Source organism: Bactrocera latifrons, unplaced genomic scaffold (genome assembly GCF_001853355.1).
Source record: "Bactrocera latifrons isolate USDA-ARS-PBARC rearing strain unplaced genomic scaffold, ASM185335v1 scaffold_215, whole genome shotgun sequence".
NCBI lineage: Eukaryota > Metazoa > Arthropoda > Insecta > Diptera > Tephritidae > Bactrocera > Bactrocera latifrons.
The window spans coordinates 129,532-153,148 of record NW_017535686.1 but is presented as its reverse complement, the minus strand read 5'-3'; the positions used below and the strand labels follow the sequence as shown (position 1 = coordinate 153,148).

The 23,617-nt window shown below is 34.2% G+C and overlaps 2 protein-coding genes across 6 annotated transcripts; one reads left to right on the top strand and one right to left on the bottom strand.

Moving 5' to 3' along the window:
- Window positions 1-358: 358 nt before the first annotated feature.
- On the bottom strand, window positions 359-14,546 carry LOC108968412 (hexosaminidase D). Of its 3 annotated transcripts, none has more exons than XM_018932447.1 (8): window positions 14,351-14,546; window positions 3,025-3,168; window positions 2,412-2,972; window positions 2,209-2,352; window positions 1,434-2,131; window positions 1,180-1,380; window positions 813-1,122; window positions 360-751 (listed from the first exon to the last, which is right to left on the bottom strand). In XM_018932447.1, the coding sequence occupies exons 2-8, from the start codon at window positions 3,166-3,168 to the stop codon at window positions 527-529; spliced, it is 2,283 nt and encodes a 760-aa protein (XP_018787992.1). In that variant the 5' UTR covers window positions 14,351-14,546; the 3' UTR covers window positions 360-526. The 3 variants fall into 3 exon arrangements, with proteins under 3 accessions (XP_018787995.1, XP_018787992.1, XP_018787994.1); XM_018932449.1 differs by lacking the exon at window positions 14,351-14,546 and adding an exon at window positions 12,355-12,559; XM_018932450.1 differs by lacking the exon at window positions 14,351-14,546 and having other exon boundaries at window positions 359-751.
- A 724-nt stretch (window positions 14,547-15,270) lies between these two features.
- Window positions 15,271-22,005, top strand: LOC108968425 (single-stranded DNA-binding protein 3). 3 transcript variants are annotated; one of them, XM_018932465.1, is made up of 2 exons: window positions 15,271-15,599; window positions 18,529-22,005. In XM_018932465.1, the coding sequence occupies exon 2, from the start codon at window positions 19,498-19,500 to the stop codon at window positions 20,821-20,823; it is 1,326 nt and encodes a 441-aa protein (XP_018788010.1). In that variant the 5' UTR covers window positions 15,271-15,599; window positions 18,529-19,497; the 3' UTR covers window positions 20,824-22,005. The 3 variants fall into 3 exon arrangements, with proteins under 3 accessions (XP_018788010.1, XP_018788009.1, XP_018788011.1); XM_018932464.1 differs by lacking the exon at window positions 15,271-15,599 and adding an exon at window positions 15,842-16,133; XM_018932466.1 differs by lacking the exon at window positions 15,271-15,599 and adding an exon at window positions 18,433-18,450.
- The last annotated feature ends 1,612 nt before the right edge of the window (window positions 22,006-23,617 follow it).

Here is a 23,617-nt window from a genome sequence, read left to right as displayed (position 1 = left end):
ACGTTCCTACTCACATCATATAAACGTTTTTGCACCAAAACCTGAGAAATACCTCGTGAGAAAAATAACTGTATTACAAGAAGAAGAATAAAATTTACAAACATATTTTTAATTTAAAAACATATTTTTAATTTAAAAACATATTTTTAATTTAAAATTATGTAAATCGATTATATTAAAAATATGTAAATCGATTTTTTGTTGTACGTCAATTTGGATGCAGAATTAACGCCAGAGTAAAGCTAGATTTTAAAGAATTGCCAAGAAACACAACTTCTCGTGGCTAGTGAAAAAGTAAAAGCGCTTGGTACAATTTTTTAATTTCTTTTTTGTATTAAGTAAAATATTTTTTTTTTAATTAAATGCATTTGTATAATACTATTACAAAGCATTTTAGAAAATGTTAACAGTGATTGTTCATTAAACATTGAATTGAAATATTTAGAAAAAGTGTTTTAGGCAATATAAAATATGATTCCTAGAATCTTTATATAATTATTGAGGCGTTTATAAATGATATATAAAGCTACTGCAGTGACGCATTATCGCAGCTGATATCATTAGAGCAAATCTTGTCTGCATTAATTAAGTTAGCAGGAATCAAATTTAATTGACCCAGTTCAGCGCTAAAAGGAAGGGGGCGTTGTGGCCATACGCGTCGCTGTAACAATCTCTGTCCTTCCAATAATTGTCGTTGCAAGCTGGCAATCATTGGATAAATATTTTGCTCAACAAATTCGACGACGGTGTACTAAGAAATGAGAAAAAATTTATATAAAACATGTATATATTTTCATTTCAACCTTGTATACCTCATCAAACACATCAAACATAACCTCGTATGCTTCTCTAGCCATGCCACTTAACTCATTAATGTAGAGCGGAGTATTGTGAGTCACTTCGTATACACGTGAGGGCGAGGAGAAATTATGACGCACGTTATATTCGGACATCCAGGCACTACGGTCCTGTGTATGCAACAAATAATTCTGCAACTCCGATAACTTTTCAAATAGACGCAACGCATATTTATAAACCATGCTGCCAGGATATGAACACGCAGAGAATAGCTGACTATGGTGTGAGTTCGGGTGGAGCTCTATCCACGGATGTCCAGACCGCCTAAAAATTATATAAATTTAATTAAAAATAATTATAGCATATGTTCATTTTACCCACCGACTATCCGGATGAAATGCACACTCCAGTACCCGCAATATATCGTTCTCCTTCGGATTTGTAACGAAATAACCTTTCGATACAGTAGACAGCGAGGTGATTAAGCTGGGTATACCGACTGGAAACAATTCGCACAATACTGCGAAGTGGTCGTAACGCTGCCATCCTGTTAATGCTAGACCGCGAATACCTTTGGAGAAACTATACACAAGAGACTTAAAACAATTTTACATACAAAAATATTATGGGTTTACCGTCCACTCTCTTTGGCAATGACCGCTAACCATCTCATATTATTTTCTAAATGACGTTGCAGTGGCGGTATCATTAAACTCTCGCCAAATGCGCCTTTAAAAGCAGATGCCGTCCAAATAGTCGGAAACACTTTTGCATACATGTCCCATAATTGAGGCTGAATAAATCTGTAAATATCATTGGCATATACCCAAACCATCGGCTCAACGTAGCTACCAATATGAGCATGCTGCATTTCGCTTAGCATCATGTCGCGTAGCATATCATCCCAGATAACCACCTGAAGTTGAGGCCAACGTGTTCTTACGAAATTGGAAATAGTGGTGACGTGGGTAAGAAAAATTTCATGCCGGCTATGTTGTCGACATCGCAAACACTCGCCCATACGCAACACCTCATCACAGCCAATATGGATATGTGTAAACGCGGTGGAGTGTGGTGATGCTCCACCAGCTGATGTACTGCTACTGTTCATGACCGCATCGGCCATACTTAGGTGAAACTCTATAATTTGCGTCAACATATTCTGTATAAATATGATAGAATCATCTTGACTTGGGCATAAAGATTGCGGGATTTCGGGTATTTCACGCAACTTTTCAAACTCTTGCAGCTTCAAGGCGAACTCAATGTGTCCAAATGTTTGTACCAGAGGCATAACAGATAAGCCATGCAGTACAACGCTTGTCAGAAAGTCCTTTAATTTAAAAAATAACAATCAAGGTACTGAACTAACCAATCCATAAACAAATACGTTGAAGAATTTTAAATCACCTTCAATTCTTCCACCTTATAAGCATTTTTAGCTGGTAATGCTTGTAAAATTCCAGTGTAAGGAAACATATCTTCGTACTCAATTAGCAGTCCAGTAGCACCTAATGTTTTCAGCATCGGCAACAGTCGTTTTAAAAAAGAGAGCTAAAAAAAAACAAAAATGTGTAATGCATTGCAACGTTTTTATTTGGAGAAAGGTAAACCTTGGGTGGCGCACCCTTCAAATCTAGATGCACGAGGCGCTCATTAGGCGGGCGTGGTCCATTCGGTCCGATGCCTGCAATAGTTGGCACGCCCAATCGTAATAGTTCATGCTCATATTGTGTCTGTCGCTCAGCTGATGTAAGCAGGCGTTCATAGTCCATACTGTTCTGGATCTCCGCCATACCGGCGTTACGCACACGTTGCTGGTTCTCAAGTATTTTAAGACGTTCGTCTTCGAAGAGATAGTTGGCACCAAACACGGCAATTTTTTTGTGACGCGACCCGAATAAAAGTGGCTGATCTGTGGTCTCTAACTGGCCAATTGAAGGCGGGCTTTTGGTTGGCTTGACGAAGCGAACTATGCCGGAGTTTTTGCCGGTATGCGCTGCTGCTGGCACAGGTATGCCACCAGTTGGACGACGTGCTTGAAGCAACTTGTGATTGACACTAGACGAAGTGTTCTGCTGCTTTTGTTGATAGCGTAGAATACGATTTGCTTGCGAGATTAATTTTTGCAGAAAATACACGTGCTTTTGTGGATTATCGGTTTGTATAAGATGCTAAACAAAGTAAAATATTAACTGATGTTTTAAACGATATCAGCAATCTAACATTAATTTCACCATCTATTTGAACATCTCTGCTGTTATAAATGAAAAATATCCAAGTCCAAAGAGCAAACAGCACTAGACTGGAAACGATTAGAATGCCACTGAGTTTACGACGCCAGAGCAAAATAAGGCAGTTGGATTGCATCTAGGAATATAATATGTACAAATATGTATATTTACTATATATTATCTAAATTATCTGTGGCATAACTTATTTCTAAATTCTTGCATTAATTGAAAAACATTCGCTTTTGTATTATTTAATATTTCCTATTTGCTGTATTTTTTAGAGAAATAGTGTTGTATATATGTATGTACTATATGCCTAACTACTGGTAGTTAATTTGTTTACTTAACTGCTTCTTACTTGTACAAACTAAATAAATAAATCCTCTGCCAACTTAACGGCCTTGACTACACCTGTCTCTTATACACATCTAGATGTGTATAAGAGACAGGTATATATGTATGTACTATATGCCTAACTACTGGTAGTTAATTTGTTTACTTAACTGCTTCTTACTTGTACAAACTAAATAAATAAATCCTCTGCCAACTTAACGGCCTTGACTACACCTAGCTCAATAATCATATTTATAAGTGTTTAACTTGGTTTATTTTCGCGCTTAATAACCTTATTACTGCTTTTTTATTTTGCTCTCTCCTCACTACAGTTGTTTACCTCGCGGTGCAGTTTTAGGCTACCAAAATTACCAAATGAGGTAATGGTGTTCGCTCTGTTACTCTCGCAAGTGGTAGCTGCTGCCACAAGTAGCTGCAGGAAGCTGCGTTTTATAAAGCGTGTTAAAAAGAACCTGCCCCAACACGGAATTGAGGCCAACAAGTAGCCTCAAGGGTCTGTAAAGCTTATGAGCACAAGAAACTATATACCAACATACTAGATGTATGTACATACATATACATATATTTATGTACTAGTATGTATTTACATATGTAAGGAAAGAAAAATTCATGCAGCTAGTCGACAAAATGCGCGGAGTTCTCTCACTCCAGCAAAATGGCAAAATATAGAGGTGTAGGTGTAGAGTGTTGTTCGATAAGAACGAATCGCACGTTCGTGCATGAAACACACCTATTTATAAAAATGATTTATCTTCCTCAAAAACTGAAATTACATTGGTTTGCTGGTTTATAAACTTCAAGTAACTCAGTTCAAGCTGTTTCGGTGGCAAAGCAGAAATATACATATGAATCTATTTTTTTTATAAATATTAACTATTTCGTTATGAGCAAAGTTATTCCCTGCTACATGTAAGTTTGTAAATTTTTAACGGCTGCACAATTTTACTACAGACTCAAGGTACTTAGTTTCATTTTCTTGAAGCTCATGCCAATTTATACTACTGTATATTCAGCGCGTCAGATGAAACCACTTGAGTTTAGTGTTTTGTTTAAATATATCTGGCGGCGCTATGTAATGAATATACGTCTGTACATTAGGGAGGTCATTTAACAGAAATTTTACAATTCAGTAAAACGACAATTTTCCATATACAGCTTCACGGCATAATTAAGGTATACTTGGTTCATCAATCTTTTACTGAATAAAGCATAACTTCAGAGAACCTTCTCAAATCATAAATTTTCCAAACATGTACATAAAATGCATGTTTTTTCAGCGAGCTAGCAGATGATATCAAATGTTTTTGGTAAAAGCGTGTCAATGCTAGACACGTAAAAAAACTAAAATCTTTTGCAAATATGAAGGGGAACTTTGTAACAATCAAGCGACTGATACTCCAAGAATGAGCCGAAATCGAAAAAAAAACACTTGAAAGTCCGTCAAAAATCATGGTGATGCTTATCGTTTTCTTTAATCGCCGGGGTGTGGTTCACCATGAATTCGTTGCTCAGAGTTAAACGGTCAATAAGCAATACTACTTGACTTTTTTGAGGCATTTGAGAGAAGCAAATCGAAATTTTCACCAGGATAATGCGCCGACACGTTATAACATGTTTGTGACTTTTTTTGTTCTCTAAACTAATAAATCCTCTTCGAGGAATGCGCCATGAATCTATTGAAGCCATTAAAAGTAATTCGCTGAAGCCACGACCAAGTCAAGGTTTATAAAAAGTGTATGAAAAATTGGATTAAGCGTGGGCATGTCTGTTTTGGCTTTAAAAAATCTTATTTTGAAGACTAAAATACATACAGGCATGAACAACGAACTCCTAAATGAAAAACTAGCTTGCCAGCTATTTACCGTTTACTTGCTCATAAATATCAATAACGTTTTTAGAGGGCTATACAAATAACTCCTTATATGAAGAAGATAATGGACTAGAAGAACCTCTCTCTCTTCAAGCCTAAAAGCTGTAAATCTGCACTTTATTGAAAAAAAAATCTTTATTATCTTTAAATTGAATACCTTATTTGGGTACAATAATTATACACAGCCATTTGTGAAGAGAGCTTAAAAATTTACGCAAGATATCAATTGGCCGGCATTTATGTAGTAAAATGTTAATAACCCTAGAGAGGTGACAGTTTAAAGAATCGACACACACCACCTCTTCATCAATTTTAAAGCTGCTTTTGATGACACGAAAGGAAACTATTTTTTATGCCGCAATGTTTGAATTTGGTATCCCCGCAAAACTAATACGGATTTGTAAACTGACTATTAGCAAAATCAAAAGCTCCGTTAGGATCGAGAAGGACCTCTGCGAGCCGATGCCATCAATCAAAGACCAATTCTACAAGTCGCTCGTCATCCCCGTCCTGCTATATAATATAGATGCATGGACGATAACATCAGATGGTGTCGGCGTTACGAGTTGTCGAGAGAAAGGTTCTGCGGAAAATGTATGATCATTTAGCCTTCACTCGATGGTAGGATGAGCTGTAATAGATAAACGACGACATTGACATAGTTCTTCGAATTAAGAGACAGCGGCTATGCTAGTTAGGTCATGTCGTCCGAAAGGATGTAAACACTCCACTCCACTCCGTTAAAAAGACCATGTGAAAAGGACCAGGCTACACTTGGAATCAAAAATTGGCGCCAAACAGCGAAAAGAAATAACGACTGGCGCGCTGTTGTAAACTCGGCTATAACCGCGAAAGCGATGTTGATAAACTGGGGTTATTTAAAATCACAGGTTTATTGCATCAAGAGCACAACCACGCGTGCTTTAAAGGAGCAGATTTAACGTTGCATCTATTAAATTCAATCACAATTATGCAATGAGTGTTTATGCGTACGCAAAGCCGTTTCGGTCATTTGCTCGATGTGTTATCCCATAAATAACCCTATCCTATATACTTTATGATTTAACAAAAAATTTACAATCGAAAAACTACAAACTGTTTCTATTTAATTCCAATCTTGCGTTAATTTTGGACACCCTTTACATCTACATAAAGGCTTGTGCATATGTTTGTGAAGCTTTTGAGTAAATGTTGAGATGATGACGAATGGCTTGGGTGGCTTTCACTATTGTTTACTTTGCAACAACGACGGATGCTTGTTGTTGCAGCGCTTGTTACCAATGTAAAACCACAGTGCCACATTCCTATATAAAGACGATGGATGCCGTCATCACATGGTTAATAAAATGTGTGTATGTCACCATAATGCATTCACAAGTATGTACATATGTATGTGTACAAGTGCTGAGGTATGCTGCATCATGCACAACGCGGTGCGTGAAATGTGAACCGACCACGTGACATTCCATACATCCATGTTTGAAAAGTTACGTTAGGCTGTAGATTCTTGTGTACTTTTTATCATTTTATGCGCTGGAAACGTGTATAATGAGTGGTAAATACACTTCGTCTTTAGTCGCAACAAAGAATAAAGACTTTTTTCATAAGTAAAAGGGACGTATATTCTATGGCGAATAAATGAGAATACTTCTAAGTCAAAAGCTGGGCTTTTAAAAAAAAATATAGAAGCAAAGTGAAGTGACAACGTTGAAGTATTACTGAAGATAGTCAAATGACAGTATGAAAAGAATCAAAACTTCTAAAAGGAATTTTGGATGCAGAACGTTTTGCTGTCCAATAAAAATTAAAGCTTACACAAATGAAAATAAAAACATAGAAATTAATTAATTTGACACTTGAAATATTTGCGGCGTCGTGGAAGGTATACCACAACCATTTCACGTCAGCATCTCAACGTTCAGTTGGATAATGAAAAGGACATAAATACGTATGCAATTGAATCCTCGCAAATTTGGTATAGTGGAGCGAGTACAAAGTAAAACGTGTACAACGCGAGTGAGCAAGTGTCACTCTCAATTGAAACTGATTGCTTACGTCAAAGCCATTTAGCCGAGCAAACAGATAATCCGCGTACAGGTTTTAAGCTGCTGCATCAACACGCTCCAATAAACAGGCCTTACAATAACGAATGCAAAATTTAAGGCAATTAAACTGCGTTCACACTGGGAACTTTATCAGAATTTTCTCTTTTGGTAGTGTATTCCGTTGAGAAACTCAGTACGAAAATTGTCTAATATTCCATTTTATTGTTTGACGAAGTAAAGTTCTTGAACGCTTGATTTAGAAATTGAACAGAAAACTAATTTTAAAGCAGTTTACTGCTTTTTACCTGCATAAGAATACAAAGTAGGCTTCCAAGCATAATAATAATAAATATTATAACAATACAAATCAGACCTGATTTGCGGTACTTATAGTATGTCTCAATTTACCGCGTTTAGTGGTGCCTTGTCGTCTGTTTAATTTGCCAACTCTGCAGCTGTCAAGTAAGTTTGGTACAGATGTATATTAAATACAATAGTCCATATCCTTCAGTATGCATCCGTAGTAATGGTTGGCAAGTCATTGCTCGTTGCGAGATAATACAATAATAATTTAACATTGATTTGTAAGACTTTTATTCATATTATCCCTAGCTCAACACATCTCCATTACGCTCATGACATTTTAACAGTTGGGTATGCGAGTAATGGTACAACAATGCGGCTACGTAATCTTTGCCAACTAAGTAGTGTAGTGCTAACTTTTTTGCTGAATCGGAGCTATATTATGGAAAGTCATGTCAAAATATTTATTTATATCACATTCCTAACTTTTTGTCCATAACTGAACACAACATAAAATAATAGAGACTCTTACATGTATTCACATGCGGAGGCATACGTACACAGGTATATCAAAAGAAGAAAAAAATTAAAACAAGTAAGACTTTGTTTATAATTTTAAAATTCTTAATTTATTCTTCAAAATGTATGTGGTCCGCCTGAAAGTAATCGCCTCTTGACCACAAAACAAGTGCTTACAATTCTGTCATAGCCTTCAATGCGCGTATCGATTCACGCTTAATGTCTTAAATTTACTCAAGGCGGATTCCCCGGAGCAGTCGTTTGAGTTTGCTACATAGCCAGAAGTCACAAGGAGCTACATTTCGGTGAATAGGTGGATTGCGCCCGATATTGGTAAAAAATCGTCTAAAAACTCACAAAGAATCAATGCATTTCTGGACTGTGTTTTTTTTTGGCTTCCGCTCACCTTTATCCCGATATTAGGCCGGTTGATTATTTGTTTTCGGGTCATAAGCATAGATCCAAGACTCATCGCCAATAATAATACGTTTCATAATATCCTGTTGGTAGCAAAGCATGGTTTCACAGAAGTTAACGCGATGCTGTTTTTCAAAACCAATCGTGCTTTCACTTTTATTAGACCCAAATGACATTTCAAAATGATTTTCATGATCCTTCCGATATTCTAATGATACCAGTAAGATCTCTGTCTGTTAATCATCGATTCTCAAGCATCAAGTCATTTATTTTATTGACAACTTTATCATCAGTTGATGCTGATGGCCGTCCTGGACTTGGTTCTTCATCAACCCGTTTCTTTCTCAGATTTTAACCGAAAATCATACCAAACTAGGAAAAAAAATTCGACGAATGGGTTTTCGCCGAAAATTTAAATTAAAAAGTCTTACTATTTTTCGCCCATAGTTGTATTTAATTGTAAAATATATTTAATTGAAAACGCAATTGTAAAACAAAGATTTAAAAATAAAATTTAATAGCAATCAATGAAATTTCAAGCCAAAGTTGCGTACTATTGGTAGTATAATCAGATTATAGTCCTACACATTCTTCATACATATAAGGATTCTATTAAAAACTACTAAAAGTGCGATACATTAATAAATTTTACACCTAAGATAGTAGGAGAGGGCTTTATAGGGCCGGTTGTCAAAATAAGACGATAGGCGTGGTATCTTCCACATTTAGGTGAAAATCCAACCGAATTCGCTATTTAACATTCTTTCGACATTCCGATTTTACAGTGCGAAAATTAACGAAATTGGACTACAACCACGCCTACTTCCCATATACCACAATTTTTAATTCAACTGACTCTTTCACTTTCCTTTATGAAAACCAAACACTAATAAATGTATCGAGATAAAACTTTGAACGAAAAGCGCCTTTGAAGTGAATCACTTTGACCAGAAATTAATTGATTTGAGGGTTGTGTTTCCCAGTCTTTGAAACTGACAAGTTCAAAGAACTTGGACCTTCTATACTTGTTTTTATATTTTTTAGATTTTTCGGCAACTTTCGATGCAAGAATGAAAATGATTGCCCCTCATGTGTTCATTAATTATTAAATAATTAGTTAATCGTGATGCTACTATGTTAAATTTTATGACGAAAAGACCATTGTGACTTTACAAACAAAAAAGGTAAACCAAGTTATGCAGCTCATTTGCGTAATATGCCGGCACTATGCAGGCGAAAGTATGTAGAATTTCAAAATAAGCCCAAAGGATAAGTCTAATAAAGCATATGTGTAAAAGATTGTATTAATAGTTAGAAGCATAAGGTGGGGAGTCACTTAAAAATTTACTAACTGAATCAGCCGCACTTGCCCGCCACAAAAGTGCGGAACTGTATTACACAGAACATCCGTTCGGTCTACGCTTCGCTTACATGCATGTTCGCCCACAATCGTAAGCACCACCATCACGCTGCTACTTGCTTTTTACCATTATATGGCTCAGGTGCGGAGAGTAGATGCTGTTTTTCATGACGTAGCGTGTGTGGCATCAACCACCTTTACCTTTTCATGTGTCTCTCGCTTTCGAAATTTCGGTCACTCGCAAATTTGCGACGTTGTTGTTATAATTACTTGCAATTACCGCTGGAAACATTTTAATATGAATTATGATTATAATATAATTTCGTTGGAGCATAATCAGTTTAGAGAATGCATCTAGAAATGTAAATCACATGATTAAATACTAGATAAATTATACTATGTAATTATTTGCAGTTAAAAGTGAAATTTAACCCACGAATTTTTAGTATTATTTAATAAGTATAATAATATTAATAAAAGTTACTATGAATTATTTGATTTTAATGCATTTTTTTTTTTTTGTTACTTTTGGAAGGAGGGACAATTTTTGACCGAGAACTGAAAATTGAAGAGGAATATATTCTTACAGTTTTCTCGCCAATATTCTCCCCTTGTTGTTTTTTATTTATGACCTAGTTGTGGAAGAAAAGCTTCTGCATTTAAAAAATGCTGCAAAATGCAGTGTTGACCTACAAAATCATGATTTATATGACTGTAAAGCGTTTACCCTCCTCCCAACAACAAACCGATTGCCAATTTGTGTGCCAGCTTGTTAAAGTGACAATTTATGATTTGCATATAATTTATATTTGTAACGATTGTCATCTTTATTGATATTTGCTTACAATTTATTTGTTTTAATAATTTGAATCATTAGTAGGATTTCTCTATTAGTTATTTTTTACTTAAATACATTTTTAGACTCTCCCAGTTTCCCTTGCGGTAGCTTTCAAAATCTCTAAGCAGCATACCTAATATGAAATTAAAATAAAATGTTTTTTCATATTTTGATACGTTATACCTTTACAAATACCAAAGCTAATATATAAAATTGAATTTTGGCAGCCCAAAAACGACTAAAAATTTTTTATAAAACTACATTTTTTTCAAACCCGCCATTTTGTCAATTTTTAATTTTTCCACTTGAGGGCATTTTACGGACTAGATCTTCCAGTGTGATTTTGTTAGAAGTTTTATCCACGGAGCAGACCGGAATTACTGCAGCGGTGGAGGATCTCCACAGATCATGTGTAAATGGAAAAACATTTAATTCTTTCTTCAAAAATGGTTCCGTGTATTATTAAAATGCGCAAATATTACCAAACATTTTTGAATTTTTTTTATTTCCTAAAAATCGCTATCACACTAGAAAACTATGAATTTTCTAATACATATACTTATAGGCTAAAAGTATAAATTATATAAACGGGAAGTATCGCTGTAATTGAAATATTTATAAATAGATATATATTATACGCCCTGGTGCACAACAATATTGACTACACCACTGTCAATCATGTTTTTATATATTCCAAATAGTATTGTAACTTACATTATATTACCGAAATCAGTTTATATATTACAATAACTATTTTTTTCATTCTACGAGAGGAGCTGGAGTTTTATTCAAATATTTTTTTATATTTTGCAATAACAAATTAGCCGATTTTTTTTAGCAAAAAGTATTCAAAAAAATAAAAAAAAATTTATTTGGAAAAAATGTATCGGCATTACCTGGGGAAAACTAATATGTAACGAATGGATGTTTGAATTTTTTATTTAGGATGATATATCACCAAGTTAAGATAGGCCCCGCAACCGTACTTTTTTCCGAGACACATTGGAATAATTTCTGTAATTTTCGCACAAATTTGTAACACCCAGAGGGAAACGAAACGTCGCGAACCCTATTAATACATATATGTACATATGTACATACATATACAGAGTCTGTCCATCTGTATGAACGTGAACAAGTTCCTCAGTTTTTGAGATATCAACCTGGAATGTTGCACACGTCTTTTTCTCACCAAGAAGCTGCTCATTTCGAAACCGCTAATATCAGATAGCTATAATATATAGCTGCCATACAGAATTAAGACCTTGTATGGAAAAACTTTTAATTTGACAAGTTATCTTTATGAAATCGGTCATTTTTACAATTTCCGAACATATTGTTCAGATCAGACCACCATAGCACATAAATTTACCAATCAAAATCAATATTGTTATGTTATAAAAAAGCACCTGTGAAGGGTATTATAGTTTCGGTGCAGTCTTAGTTAACGTTTTTTTTTTTGTTGTTTGATATTTTTTGATGAAAATTTTTTACTGTGTCGTCCCAAGAAATTCACCAAATAAGCATTAAATTAAACAAATAAGTATATAAATTGGTTCCAACACACATCTAAGAATATTTTGTTATATTATAAGTGCCACAAAAGCTTTGTTTACCGTTATTTATTGAAGTGCATCCCTTGACGTATTATTTGTCTTTCACTAAGAATTTTGCTTTAAATTATCACATTTTTAAGCGAAGATTATTGTATTTCATTATTATTAAAACATAATTGCAAACATACTTCTTCTGAAAACAAACATGTATGAATGATTTCACGGACAAAAACTGAACTCGGCCACAGGTTTTCGCCTACCAACTTCGCTGTTAACTGATTGATACTAACTTGCAGGTCCACTAACAGCATAACAACCAGCATCACACTTCCTCTTAAAAGCAAAAAAGTAGCAGCATTGAATAAACAGTGTTGCTTTTTACCTAAGGCACAATACTAAACGGATCATTAATTTGACTGTATCGGATAATTTCATATTTGGGGAATTAAACTGAAAGTTTAAATTCAAAACTAAAAATATTGATCATTCATAGTAGTAGTCGAAGTTCCCACGAAAGCCGGGGCTAAGAAACTGGAACAGGCCGAAATGTTTTCTGCTGCAACAACACCAAAGCCATTAGTAACTTTGAAATTATTATACCTTTACTGACTAACTTCAATAGGTCTGTTTTTTGTTAATTTCGTTTTATTTTTTTATATTTTATTTTGCAGTGTTTCAGGTTGAACTTTTTAGTGATTTGAGTATTGTAAATATTTGATTTTATAGTATATTAAAGCAGCCGGGTTGAAGCATATAATATGAAATAAAGTGAATTAAACTTGCCAACTGAAAATTATTAAATGATCTTTGTAATTTTCAATTATGAAGCCTCAGATCACTAAATATTGCTCTGAAAAATATGAAATTTTAAATGTTTCATTTTATTTTTATTATTTTAATTTTTTTTTAGTGATCTTGATCAGCAGTTACATATCTTTCCATAGAAACATTTTTTTGGCAGGATTCTAATCTGTTAGTTCCTGTTGATAAACCTAACCTAACTGATCCAGTCAACTGTCAATGTTGGGTATATGATTTAGGGCATATTCACCTTGAACTTTTGGTCTGCTTTGCGGCAGATACTTCAGGGGTATGTTCAATGTACCATGCATAAGCACTTTTTCACCACAAGTTAAAAGTTATACTCGGACAAAATTTACACATTTTCTTTATATGAGTAAGTGTGTTAACTCGGATGCATAAACGGCTTTAGAGTTAAGTTGAACGTCAAGTCAGCTGATTTTAGAAACTGATTCAAGCAGCGCTCGCTAACCGAGTGAAAATGAAGAATAAACATAGTAAGGCATTTGCTTTGACAGAAAAATTCGATTAATGCTATGTAAGACGTTCACATCGAAGCGAAACGCAGCAACGCGAAGCAAAATGACGTTTTTATTACAGATAAACACTGAAATCAAAGCGTTAATTTTGGAAAACCTTCTGCTTTGTTGTTAAAGATTAATTGTTAAGCGAAGTGAGGAAAGTTGTATATGAATGGCCCATTACGCTCTCAATTTAAACTTATCTTTTTAAAAAGAGGATTTCATTCATGAAAGAGCTAAAGGAATGGAACAAAGTTTCTATTCCATATTTTACTTTTATCCGGAAGCTCCGATTTTTGTTGAACAATTTTTTCAAACAGTTGTGCGAAAAAAACTAACATCAAACTATTTTAAAGAAGATTTGATACAATCTTAATAGTATTGAATAAATATCTGATTTCTTACAAAATATTTATTACCGAACATTTATGGCATCTGTGAAATATTTGTAAACGTTTTACTTTTGAAGTTTTTTTAAGACAAATTTTCAACTTCATGCATTGCACTGGTAATTATTCTGCCGGCAATTTATATATTTATTTCGTAAATATTACTCGACAACCCTGCAACAAGAGCTTTTAATTTGAGGCGTCAGACATATTTTGATTTTATTGATTTTATGCAAAACTATTCCATGTACATTTTTATTATTGTGCAATGCATGCTTACAAGGAGATTAACATAATTAATTTCAGTGGTTAATACTAAGTTTCTTTTAAAATAAAATCACTCACCTAAGAAAACACCGCACATGAAATTAATGACTAAAACAAACTATCAAAAATGCAGCACTTGTTATGAGAGAGCGTGAAAAAAACACTCTCAAGTAAGAAGGAGAGAAATTCGTAAAACCATAAACTCTTAAGAGGGAATTGAATATTTATTATTTGGACGAATAAATAAAAGCGCCGGGAGCATCTAAAAAGCAAAGCGGAGTATCTTGTATCAAAAAAAAAAGGATGAAAAGGATGAAATTGTAATTCATATTATGAACTGTTCAGAATAATAAGAGTTAGAGAGAGATGACTCTTATATACAAAGAGGGGAGTAATATAGTTCCATTTTAAATGTAAAGGAAAATGTGCCTGGTGCTAAGATAAAAGTTTAGTGCCAAAACAAACTGAGTTGCCAAAAGTTTCTGAATTAAGATTATAAATGGCGTAATTATCGTAATGCTTATAACTCCAAAAACTTTTTGCACGGAAAAGTTTCTTATTAGAGTATTAAATTCTAAAATGCTGCTTTGAAGTATTTATGTATATATAAGAGCTGAGAGTAACTACTATTTTATTATACGTAATTGAACTAAAAGTAACGTTAAAGTGATTTTGTTAACAAATGTATCCAAATTTTTTGACATACATAAATGTGTTTCTATATACGACCATCTTTAAAGCCTGGCATTAGACTTTTATTAATTTAAATTTATAATGTAGTATATTAGCACAGGGTTTTAATCGTAAACCTTCTAAAACGGTGTAATTAATTTTTAAAAATTGATAAAGGAATCTGTACAGATTCTACATTTTTTAAAAAGTAAACTGCACATACATACATATTAATGTTTGATATTTGTTGAATAGTTATACAACGCATTATAGGGGTATCAACATTATTATCTTATATTGGCAACTCTGTATATGTGTGTCGTATTGCAGTATATAATAGCCATTTAATAACGCGAGACACACTTGTAATGAGAAGTCGGAATTGAATTTATTAAATATTGACAGTGAAAAGCGTAATATTTTGTATTCAATTATAATTAATAAAATTGGAATAGTAATACAGCAATTTGAGCTTGAAATGGAAGTGATCGAAGATGCAATTGTGTCTGAAAATTACTTGTGAAAATCTATGGGAAAATTTTCAAGTAAAGCGAATAGAATTTTATGGAAATAGAGCAATAACGATAGAAGTGAAGAAGAAAAGGCGATTTAAGAAAGAAGCGGTGACAGAGACAGCAGCTAGAGTGAGAGAAAGGTGATTGCGAAAAATCGAAAAGAAGAAAAAACAGAAACAGTGAACACACAAACAACAAAAAGGTAGCAACAAAAATGACATTTCGGCAGAGACGTCGACAGTGTTGATTGCAAAGTCGGCGACGACGACAAAATGTTTGGTCGGCGTACGTGTGTCAATGAAGAGTAGCGTAAAATATAAGAAACACAATTCATTTAAAAATAGTGCTATAAAGTTTTGATTAAATATAATTCATTCAAAGAAAAACAAACTTCATAAAAAGATAAAATCGTAAAAGTGTATTGAATCAAATTTTGAATATTGGAAAATACATAAAATCTAAAGTAGTAATTAAAACAGAAAGAAGAAGCAACAAAGTGTATTAAGGAAAAGAAACAACAAATTACCGAAAGCTAGTGGATCCTCTCAGACACAGTTGTATCACGTAGAAACGAACTCGGAGCGTAAAGCAAACGCAAAACATTAAAAATCTGGGTACAGCAGCCAGATTTGGTGTGTATATTTCCAGTGGTGTTGTGCAAAGCAAGGCAAATAGTAAGTGTATAGCAAAACGTTTCTTGATAGGTGGAAACGTAACATCAACAATGTATCGTGATGAAATATCGCTTCCATTTAAGCGTGTCTTAAGTCCTTTATTGTTTTGCTTTTCTCTTACGTATGTGTTTATATATTTATGCATTTAGCTGGAGATCCTATTAATTTATTACAACTTATGATTTGATCATCATGACCATTGTTCAGCAGGAATGAAGTTAGAGAATTCACAAATCAGAAATAAATATGGCAAAAGGAAATGTTTTTAACTCATTATTCTGTTAAGAATTCGAGTTAATTGAAATTTTATTGTTACAGTTGGTGTACGAACTCTTCAAAATATAGCACATAGATAGCACGCGCCCCTGGTCTACTTTTATATCCACTAATAATTCTAATTGTTAAAAATTAACGAGTTCAAAGTAAATACACACATTTTAATGATAGTTAACGCAATTTATGGGGAAGGTAGGTTTTTATTTATATTTTGATAAATTTTTTTTTTTTTCAATTAATGCAATTTAATCCAAAAGTGTTCGGTCTAAATTTAAAATTGGCGTTTCCTGAGTATAATATTATCTGACGAATGAACCTTGATATTTTGAATTCGGACAATCGAGCAACGAGTTATGAAGGGCACCGCTAAACATGCTTTTTCCAAACGATTTAAAGTAATTGCTGTCATTGGCTAATTTTTTTAATATTCCTCCTTGAAAACTTAACACAAAATTCTTCAAATATCTTTTAATGTGCAGTTAGTTTTTATAAATACACTAGTGGATCTGGCCACCCGTTGCGGTGGTATACATTTTATTCATATAGTCATAGAAATTTTTATTTACGAATAAAAGAGAAAACGTTTTTGTCTATATAAAAATCCAAGGGATTGTACTTGAGGTTTAATTTTGAATATATTCATAGAAATTAATTTCATTGGAAAAAATAACGAATTTAAGGCTGCTTTCTCAATGTCTGGTCTTTCTGTCCAGTTAATAGAGTTGTCCGCTTAATAGAGATATATTTTTTATTTATGAATTGTTTTTACTATCCTATGTTGTTGTAGCGGCTGAATTCTGCCGAGTTGACAGTTCTTGACCAGATAAAAATCCGGGTCCGTTCCGTTTACATAGACCCGACGATACTATCCTATCTTCTAAGTTGGTTTAAACCGAACACAGTGTGCTAAATTTTACTCAAATCGGTTCAGTAGTTTAGGAGTTAATTGCGGACAAACAACGCGACACGTTCTTTATATACATATGTATATAAAGATTTTATCCGTTACGTAAAAAGGTGTCTTATTTTACACGAATTAACTCTACTTTCCTACCAAAAATATTAATACAAATTATATGGATTTTGTTTAATTTAACAGAAATGTTCTGAAAATAGCAACAGCAATGAGAATTCGCTGGCAGATTCTACACTTGAAATTAGTAAATTATTAGTGTTTAAATAAATTTCAAACAGAGTTCAGAGAGATCTTTGTTAAAGCGAAGTTCCAAGCTTATTTAAATCAACATTTATACATTTAATTATATAGTAAAATGTTAATCGAACGGATCAAGTGAATTTCTTCCCTTTTTAATTATTGTGATATTTATGTGGGTTGGTATAAAAAAAATAAATTAAGCCAGTTTTATTTATCACATTGCCACAATTCCGCGCCAAAAATTTACATACGGAGGTTTCAAAATTATTAAAAAACTATTTTTTAAACGTCCAATTCCATTCTTTAAATATTAGTTTACTAGTATAAACAGATTTGTTATCACAGTATGAAGCTGGTGTTGCTCCTTTAGCAACTCTAGTACTAATTTATTGTTTTGTAAGCTTTATTGCTTTTACTTGAATAAATGTAACTAAATATGCCAAATATACATGCGATTGCAACAGTGGTAGTGCATCGAAGCGCATCTTCAGTAATAAAACGAAAATCGATTACTCTTCAAGTGCAAATCTGCTCATCAAGTCTCGGATTCGCGCATACGACAGAACCCTGCAGCCTCAGCTTTATTATGGCGGCGTTAGCATCAACGTAAGCGCAAGTCCTCGGATTCTCGCCACCTTCTACTTGTCCTCATGGTTTTTGTGCCCGTTCGACATGGCAAAGTGTTTGTTGATCGCGATGAAGGTACAACGGGTAGCGTAAACGCACCTTGCGTTGTCCCATCCTCCGGCCCTTCACGTTCCTATGTCATGCGCTCTTTTATTATAGTTTCTCATTCTGCTGCAATAGTATGCGACGGCGGCATCATAATCATCATCTATAGCTTCGCCGTCATCGCATGCTGAACAGTTTGTCAATTCCTTCATTGTACTGTTTTTATATTTCGAATTTGATTTTTATTTTTTACTTACTATCCCCTTTTTCTTTTTTGGCTATGTGTTTCAGGTTGTGTGCTGGTTTCTGTGGTATTTGTATCTTGAACGTATCAGCAGCAGAGGCAACAATACAAAAACAGCATAGGTACAATAGCGGCAACGGTAGCAGCGCAGCCACAGCAACAAACGTACACGAACACAATTATTAGCGCAACGACGTTTATTTAGTGAAGTGGTTGGAAAAGCAGAAGAAGCGGCAGAAATAGCAACAAAAGCTTACAAAATAAAGAAAAAACGGTAAAAAGAAGAAGCAAGCATGGCAAACATGAACTAAATTTTGCATAAGACGAGAAACGAGCATTTTAATTGTAAAAAGTTCCCTTCGATATGTGTTTTTGCAAATAATAGTAAAAACAAAAAAAAAAGAAGCTAATATAAAATATAGTTTATGCGGAACATAGAAAGAAGTGAAAAAGAAATCAAATTAATACCAGTAATAATCAGCAACAGTATTGGATTTACTTGACATGGTATTGTGGAAGAAGAAGCAAATGTGACTACAGAAAAGCAAAAACACGAATACAGGAGGACGAGCGAAACGCACAAGTTACCCACGAAAGCAACTGATACAACAGAAAGTACATTAAATATGCTGAAAGTAAAAAAAATAAAAGAGAATGACTGCGTGAGCTTCGCAGTGGCGGCGAGCGCCTATTAAATTTGTAAGGTGGCCTCAAAACTTAAAGAATAGAAAAAAGTAAATGGAAACAGATTAAGAATATTATATGAAAAAGTGAAAAAAATAATATATATCTATATATATAGAGAGAGATATAATCTAAGAGACACTATAGTTGGAAATTAAAGAGTCGAATACCGGTAAGCAGTGTTTTAAATTTTCAACCACTGCGAGGAAAAAACAAGGCTCTGATCGAGTTCCGACTATATTAATAAGATTAGTAAAAGTGACTAACTGATCCAAAAATACTAAACAAGAGTTGGAAGTAAGAAAAAACCGCGCAACACATCACAACAGAGAATGTATGGAAAGGCGAAGACATCGTCAGTGCCATCAGATGCACAGGCACGTGAAAAATTGGCACTATATGTTTATGAATACCTGTTACACGTTGGCGCCCAGAAAGCAGCACAAACATTTTTATCTGAAATTCGGTGGGAGAAAAACATTACGTTAGGTGAGCCACCTGGGTTCCTACACACATGGTGGTGCGTGTTTTGGGATCTCTACTGTGCCGCTCCAGAACGGCGAGATCAATGTGATCATTCATCAGAAGCCAAGGCCTTCCATGACTATGGTTTTGTTAGTTCCGGCTATGGAGTAAATGGAATTGGTCCCGGGGGACCGCATAGTGCTGGTGGTCCAGCTCCTAGTCCACTGGGTCAAATGCCACCAGGTAGTGAAGGTCCGATGGGGCCAGGTGGTCCAATGGGTCCCAATTTTTTTCCAAATTCTACAATGCGACCCTCACCCCCGACTCATGCGTCGAGTCCACAACCGCCACCATCACAAATGATGCCTGGTCAACCGCCATTTATGGGCGGTCCGCGATATCCTGGAGGACCCCGTCCTGGTGTACGTATGCAGGGCATGGGCAATGAATTTAACGGTCCTCCTGGTCAACCCATGATGCCGAATAGTATGGATCCAACGAGACCTGGAGGTATGGGCCCAATGAATCCGCGTATGAATCCTCCTCGTGGACCAGGTGGAATGGGTCCTATGGGTTACGGTGGGCCTGGAGGCATGCGAGGCCCTGCTCCAGGACCGGGTGGAATGCCACCTGGTATGGGTATGGGAGCGGGTGGACGACCGCCACAGTGGCAACCAAACGCTACAGCACCAATGAACGCTTATTCATCATCTTCGCCAGGGAACTATGGCCCTGGACCTGGTTCGAATGGACCACCTGGTCCAGGAACGCCGATTATGCCATCACCCCAAGATAATACCCAAGCTGGTCCAGGCGGCCCAGGCGATAACATGTACTCGATAATGAAACCCGAATTTCCAATGGGTGGTGGACCCGATGGCGGTGGAGGAGGTCCGGGTGGTATGGGTCCTATGGGCGGGGGACCTAATTCAATGGGTCCTGTACTTAATGGTGGCGGTGGAGATGGTACCGGATTAGATGGCATGAAAAATTCGCCAGCAAATGGAGGTCCGGGAACGCCTCGGGAAGATTCTGGAAGCGGAATGGGAGATTATAATTTGGGCGGATTCGGTGGTCCAGGGGAAAATGATCAAAATGAATCAGCAGCTATACTAAAAATAAAGGAAAGTATGCATGAAGAGGCCAAAAGGTTTGAAAAAGATTCGGAACACCCGGACTATTTTATGCAATAACAACATAGTAGCAACACGGCCACGACGCACACGACAGCGGCAGTAGCCGCAGCGGCGGCAGCTTTAGGAGCAAATATATTAAGCGGTCAAGCTGCAGCCGTTTCTCAAAATCTTAGCACCAGTAACATTAGCAACACTAGTGGCAACAACAATCTCATCAACAATGCCAACAATAGTAGTCCCCCTGCATTAACGCCGCATTTCCATAAGGAACTTAATTTTTAAAGAAATAATTTTCGATTACCATTAACATCAGAAAGAGAAAGATCATAAAAATTTATATATATACAGTTATGAGTAAAACACACTGTTGAATTATCAATAACAGTTTATAAATAATCCAAATTCAGAAAGCATGTCTTTAAAAATTATCAGTTTGGATATGAGACCAACCGTAAAGAAGAACAGTTAAGATAATGCCCAAGAAATGTAATTTATCCGGGATCTTTAATCGATGGGTCTGTTTTCCTCCTCAGACAAAGCGCCAGTAACGCGGATAAATCTTCAATTAAGGGAGCTACCCAACTTGATCTTCGAGTAACTTTTACTTTGAAAAATTTGCAGAAAGTATTAAGATTGTACAAAATAAAAAGCGCAATTAAATATATCAATAGATACCGTGCACAGTCGATTTTACAAATCAAATAAAAGATAATTCATTTCGAATGAGGATTTTAGATGGTCAAGATAACGAAATTATACAAATATGCAACAAAAATCCTACATCCCTATTTTTGATTCATTGCTAAGCATGAAGCAAATATGAAATAACATGAATAGAAAAAGATCAGTAAAGACATGTTTTTTTTTGTAAAAAAAATATACAAACATTTACCAATAATTGTTAATCCTAAAGTAATATGGTACTTATTAAAGCGAACTTAAACTGTATAATATTCAACATAAACGACTACATATTACTAAATGCTAAACGCAGATATGTTAAAATATAAAAACTTTAGCTATTAAAAGATTGCACCTATGAGGAAATACTTTAATGAAAAAACCGTGCATATGTAATAGTATTTAGTGTATACGCGGTAAATGCAGCATTACAGTTGTATATGCTGCATAAACCGCTCACCCATAAATATACGTGTATAATATACTAAAACATGGAATATGTAAAATATATATAAATAAAAGGTGTATAACAATTATTTGTCAGAAGCAGCACTCGAATTTTATAAAGTCTCTTTTTTCGGTTGCATTAATTATATGAAAAGTGATCAAACGGCGAAAGAGGAGAGAAGTGTGGACACCACCCAACAAATATCTAAATTGCACAAATTGAATGCAATGCTGCGTAGATCGAATAATTTCTCCTGAAATAGTAATACAATTATTTTCTTTGCGTTCAATAAAAATAATATAAATATAATCAAGATTTTATAAAGCAAAACTAGTGCTCAGCACATATTAAAATTAATTGGGCAGAATTGTACACCCAAAGTAATTTTTTTTTGGTAGTAATTTATACAATTTTAAATGATTTTCATATGAACATATGGGCATAATTTAATAAGTGTGGTAGGAATAATTATATGGTTTAAATGTGAACATATGTTCTATTTTTTCGCTTTCATTGAAAATTTTTATTTAGTTTAAAAAAAATGCAGCCAAAGTTTTGAAGTAGAAAAAGTAACTTTGCTGGTTGATTTGTAGACTTTTAAAATAAAAATAGTCCCGTATTTTACTTCAAATGAAACATGCATTATCGGCGGATACGCGAAATATACGAAGTTCCATTCTTTATTTTGTATGTCTTTATTTATTAAGTTCAATATTCTAGATTCTGAACAGTTGTAACGATTTTAAATATTTAAATTTCAATTAATTTTAAAGTAGTGCATTCATGACGAAACATCACGCGCTGTTTTAATAAATTTGTTCTTAGAATTATAGATATGGCATTCTATACATATTGAAACATTATTCAACCTAATTTGTAATTACAGTCTGAAACAAATTACTGTTGAAGGTGTCACAAAAGATCTTACCAAGTGCTATCAATAGTGGTGGTGTGCCTGCGAAAAATATGTAATTAGACAAAAATAATTCTTTTGTTCGCATATAAAAAAATGTAAAATATATGTTTATATCTATTCAAATGCTATATATATGCGTAAATGCAGATTTAGTATTGAATGAGTGATTTTATGCGGCTGAGGGAAAAATAGAATCATCCCATATACACGTACATATGTAGACATAAATATACAAATATTTCTATAACTATGCTTATATAGCGATAAATATACATATAAGTTGCATGTGTATATATACCAATATATAACGCATTATTGTACAAAAATTCAAATTATATACACAGCATATGTAATTAAATAAAATATTTACTTATATATAAAAAATAATTATTATTTCAAAAGATAGCACATTACAACTTAAAAGTCTTTATAGTTATCATTAGCAGAAGGGAAAGCAAAGAATAAATAAAATAAAAAAAAAATATATAAAAAGCGAAAAACACTTAAAAACAAAAAATGGTTGAATAAATTAGTTAATAAGTACAATGTAAGTAATGAAATATGAATATCTATTATGTAGGCATGTATTGTACAATATTTATACATGGATTATTGATCATTGTTCTTACATGTATGTAAGTAGTATTTTCATCACGTTTCTTTTCTTTTTTTATTACTTCTTTCTGTGTCCTTAGAGCGGTTTAGTCTTAATTTTAATGATTTTTCATATCCCAAAAATTAGGGTTAGTCCTATTTGATGTATTAATTTTATTTTAAAAATCAAAACAGATAAATCAAAACACATG

Coding starts and splice junctions, on each gene's coding strand:
- LOC108968425 (XM_018932465.1), top strand. CDS start 19,498: ATGTATGGAAAGGCGAAGACATCGTCAGTGCCATCAGATGCACAGGCA.
- LOC108968412 (XM_018932447.1), bottom strand. CDS start 3,168: ATGCAATCCAACTGCCTTATTTTGCTCTGGCGTCGTAAACTCAGTGGC. Junction 2,973..3,024: donor AAATAGATGGTGAAATTAAT/GTTAGATTGCTG, acceptor TACTTTGTTTAG/CATCTTATACAAACCGATAA. Junction 1,123..1,179: donor GCATTTCATCCGGATAGTCG/GTGGGTAAAATG, acceptor TATAATTTTTAG/GCGGTCTGGACATCCGTGGA.